Genomic DNA, 3,811 nt, shown 5'->3' with positions numbered 1-3,811 from the left:
TAGTACCTGCACTGTATTGCATATTACTGCACAATAAAGTATGTTTTTGTTTTATGGTTGCAATCATATATCTGTCTAGCAATGACGATGTAATATACCAATTTTTATTCAAATCCAACAAGTCCTTCATGGTGCATTATTTTTTTGGTCGTCCAGTGTATCATATGACCACTTAAAACTCTCATTTTTGATAGACTATTATCATCAAAGTTTTTTTGCAACATTTCCAATGTTTTTCTAGCAGTAATTCTGTTGCGAAAACAAAATTTAATGTATGTTCTTTGCTTAATTATACTTAACATTTTGAAAAATTGCTGGTGCAAAAATTCTTTACACACTTATTTGCAATTAAAATATTTACAATTATTTGCACATTTACAATTTATTTGCAAACAAAAACAGACAAATGACATATGGATTGCTGCTATATGTCAATGAAAGTCATACCAAATGACAACAGCCCTCTTGCAAGAGCATAGTTTAAAAGAACTATTCCAATACGTTTTTATTACAGTAATAAACACAATTGCTGAGGCAGTTAAGGAACCAGCTTACAGCTCTGGGAATCTGTAATTGAATCCAAGCAGATTGAAATATTCCAGGGGTATTTTGGAGGTGGTCTGTCCTGGATTTGTTGGGTTTATCTATGCCAACCAGCTGTCCCATTGTGGGCCTGGCCAAATTCTTAATGGCTTGGAAAAAAGTTCTCTTAGTGCCCACAGAGTGGAAAGAATTAAGAAAAAACACGCACATTTTAAAATTGGGTAAATCTATACATTTAAACTATTAAATAAAATTAATAAAAGATAATATAAGTGTGTTTAAGTATAATTTCTTGTGAAATAAATAATTTTGGCTATCTGAAGAAGCAATTTTATTTTTATTAATTATAGATAAATATTAACATATCTTTTTTATGTCTTGTTTATTCAAACGATATGGAATCATCAGAAAAATTTTTATTTCAGTTCACATACTAATTTTAACTTTTTAATTTTTGTTTATTTTCATTAAATAAGTAATGAATTGTTAATTTTTAATTATTTATTTTAGAAATGTATAAAGATACAAGTCATCAAGAAGTTTTTAAAAAAAGAATAAAAGCCATTCAATTACTATTTCTCTTATTGCCACCACAAAATAAAAGTTTATTAAATGATTTGCTGATGTTGCTTTATCGTGTAAATCAAGCTAGTGAAGATAACTGCATGGATGCTTCTAATCTGGCAATGATCTTTGGACCTCATATTTTGTATCCAAAAATGGTTTGAATATAAATTTTTCAATTGTATTTTAAATGATTTTAAATATATTTATGAATTTGCTTTGATATAAAATTATCATTTTGTCTGATTCTACTTATAAGACTTCTTAAATAATTATACATTTCAAATATTAGACATCTCCTGAAACCATGCAAGAAAAATTAAATTATGTAATTTTGGCTGTGACATTTATGATTGAAAATGCTCCAGAATTATTTTGTCATCCACCTGAACTAATAAAGGATGCTCAGTTGTATCTTTCAAATAATGATACAAAATTACCACAGGTAAGACAATTTTTAGGAAATTAATTAGTACTGTACAATATTATTTTAATAGTATTTTTTAAAATTATGATAAAGTTATTAATTAATTAATTATATAAAATACAGATTATTAATCATAAATTATTAAAAATTCATTTGTCTAAAAATAATGACAAAATGTACTAAATTTGCTAGATTTTTGAAAACAGCAAATTTTTAAACCTCTTCAAATGGTACTTGTAGTTACTTGTCAAAAGATTAAAAAAATAAATACAGCACCTTGCCAAATTATTAGACCCATGCAAAAAAGTTGATGATTTGTTATTTTTTGATATAATAATAATAATGGAATTGTTGATAGGATTATTTAAATATTTATATAGTGGTACCTCAGTATACGCCTGCTTTAGAATACGTCCAATTCAGAATAATCCTGTTTGGACGAAACAAATTTTGCTCGGTATACGACTTTTGTTCGGTATATGACTTAATTCAGTTATACGCGCCATCAATGAACAAATAACACTATCGGTGTGCTAGACCAGACTAGACGTTTGCGGTCCTACGGTTTATAACTTTGTTAAATTTCTTCTGATTTTAATTTGTAAATAAAATTTTATTATTTTTATTAATCATGAATTGAAAAAAGACAAATGAAAANAAAATATTCTATAGTTTAATTTCAAATTAATTTCTGTTATGTCAAATAAAAGAAAGAAATAGATTGATTGGTGCATATAGTACGTTTACGATACGGACCAATCAGAGTCCGGATTGATTTGTTACAGTTTAATTGAATGGCGGTTGGTTCAAATTTTGAATTTCGTTAATCTTGTAAGTAATCGATTGTTTACAAAAGTAAAATATACATTATTTATTTTGATCGTATTTTCAATTTTGATTGTTAAATTTATTTAAAAGTTTATATAAAAGATTAAACAGAATCTTACCATAAGAATCATCATTAGAAGATCAATTATGAATTTATCTTGAAATATGAAATGGAAAAACAATACTGTCAATTGTGCTTTAAAAATTATGGTATTGAGAAAATTTATGTTACATACAATTGAATGAATGATTTAAAAACATTTAAGATTATTGTAAGTTCTCACTGTCAACTGATGAGACACTCATCCAAACATTTTAGAGTTCAAATTGCATTTTGTATAGTGGAAGCATGGAAATACAGTATTTTGGCAAAACAATTGCTGTAGTTTCCAATTTTTGGAAGAAAATTCACATTAGTATAACATTTAAGAGTATTAAATGTTTTCTTTATGTCGTCTGATAAAGCTAAAAAATTGTCTTTACCTGTTAAAAAATTTCCTATAATTTACTTATAATTTGAAAGTTGTAAATATTTATAATCTTGTTATCTTTTACCTTATTCTATTGGCTACTTACAATAAAGATTTTCTATTTTTGTTAATCTATTAATGAATTATATGAAAAATATGTAATTATTTGTATTTCTTTAAAAGAAAACATTTTAAAAAATAAGTATTATGACATAATTTGTTCATAAAATTGTTATGTAACAGGCACCTTATTTTTCTTCTAAAAAATATATTCCAACTTGTAGTACTTTGCATATCCATCTTATAGTTAAATATGCAATGTACTACAGTATTTGTCTGATTGAAAGAGATGTACTGTTCTCAAAATATTTTATAAAAATAATTTGTTAAAGACTGTATAATAGTTTTATGTTGAATTTAATATATGATCTATAAATACTAAAACTTTATGAATTGTATCTATATAATCCTTATCATTTTTAGAAGTTTTGAATTTGGCAACAAAGTAATTATTTTGTTACCAAAATGAATAACATAAACAAAGTTGAAGATATGAATGCTGCTATGAAGTTAGAAATGAAAGATCCTGAAACATATTCTACACTATGTATTATGCATTTATCATTTTTATTAGATTTAAGTAATGAAGAATTAGAAATAATATTAGAAAGCAAAAACAAAAACATAACAAATGAAGTTAATGATTGTAAATCTAAAAAAGGTATTTTATTTTGATATAAAATGAATATTCTAAAATTTAAATTTTAAAATCCAAATTATATATTTTTCTATAATTAGATAAAGAAAATATTTGTGGATCTCCATTAACTCATGAAGGAGTATGTAGAGTGTATCAACTGATTGCATATTTGGGAAAAGATTATAGTGAGTTTTCATATTTAAAAAAATATGATTAATTTATGATATAGAATAAGTAAAAGATTTTTTATAATAACTTATTTAATTTTTATAATAATTA

At 24.7% G+C, this 3,811-nt stretch overlaps 2 protein-coding genes across 3 annotated transcripts in view; both read left to right on the top strand.

Moving 5' to 3' along the window:
• The first annotated feature begins 1,052 nt into the window (after positions 1-1,052).
• On the top strand, positions 1,053-1,576 carry LOC111619485 (rho GTPase-activating protein 19-like). Its single transcript, XM_023361215.1, has 2 exons — positions 1,053-1,265; positions 1,400-1,576. The coding sequence occupies exons 1-2, from the start codon at positions 1,056-1,058 to the stop codon at positions 1,574-1,576; spliced, it is 387 nt and encodes a 128-aa protein (XP_023216983.1). The 5' UTR covers positions 1,053-1,055.
• Positions 1,577-2,267: 691 nt separating this feature from the next.
• The window catches only part of LOC111619472 (rho GTPase-activating protein 19-like), a 23,960-nt gene continuing 22,416 nt past the window's right edge, over positions 2,268-3,811 (top strand). The window contains exons 1-3 of one of the 2 annotated variants that reach the window (XM_023361197.1): positions 2,268-2,365; positions 3,316-3,553; positions 3,631-3,717. In XM_023361197.1, the coding sequence (XP_023216965.1) occupies positions 3,358-3,553; positions 3,631-3,717 (283 nt within the window). In that variant the 5' untranslated portion in view covers positions 2,268-2,365; positions 3,316-3,357. Of the gene's footprint in view, positions 2,366-2,420; positions 2,573-3,315; positions 3,554-3,630; positions 3,718-3,811 lie in introns of those variants that run through there. The other variant, XM_023361198.1, reaches the window with a different exon arrangement.

This window comes from Centruroides sculpturatus, unplaced genomic scaffold (genome assembly GCF_000671375.1).
Source record: "Centruroides sculpturatus isolate CEXI.00-Female unplaced genomic scaffold, Cexi_2.0 scaffold166, whole genome shotgun sequence".
Classification (NCBI taxonomy): domain Eukaryota; kingdom Metazoa; phylum Arthropoda; class Arachnida; order Scorpiones; family Buthidae; genus Centruroides; species Centruroides sculpturatus.
Note: the sequence above shows the minus strand (reverse complement) of the source record. Positions and strands in the feature narration are given on the sequence as shown.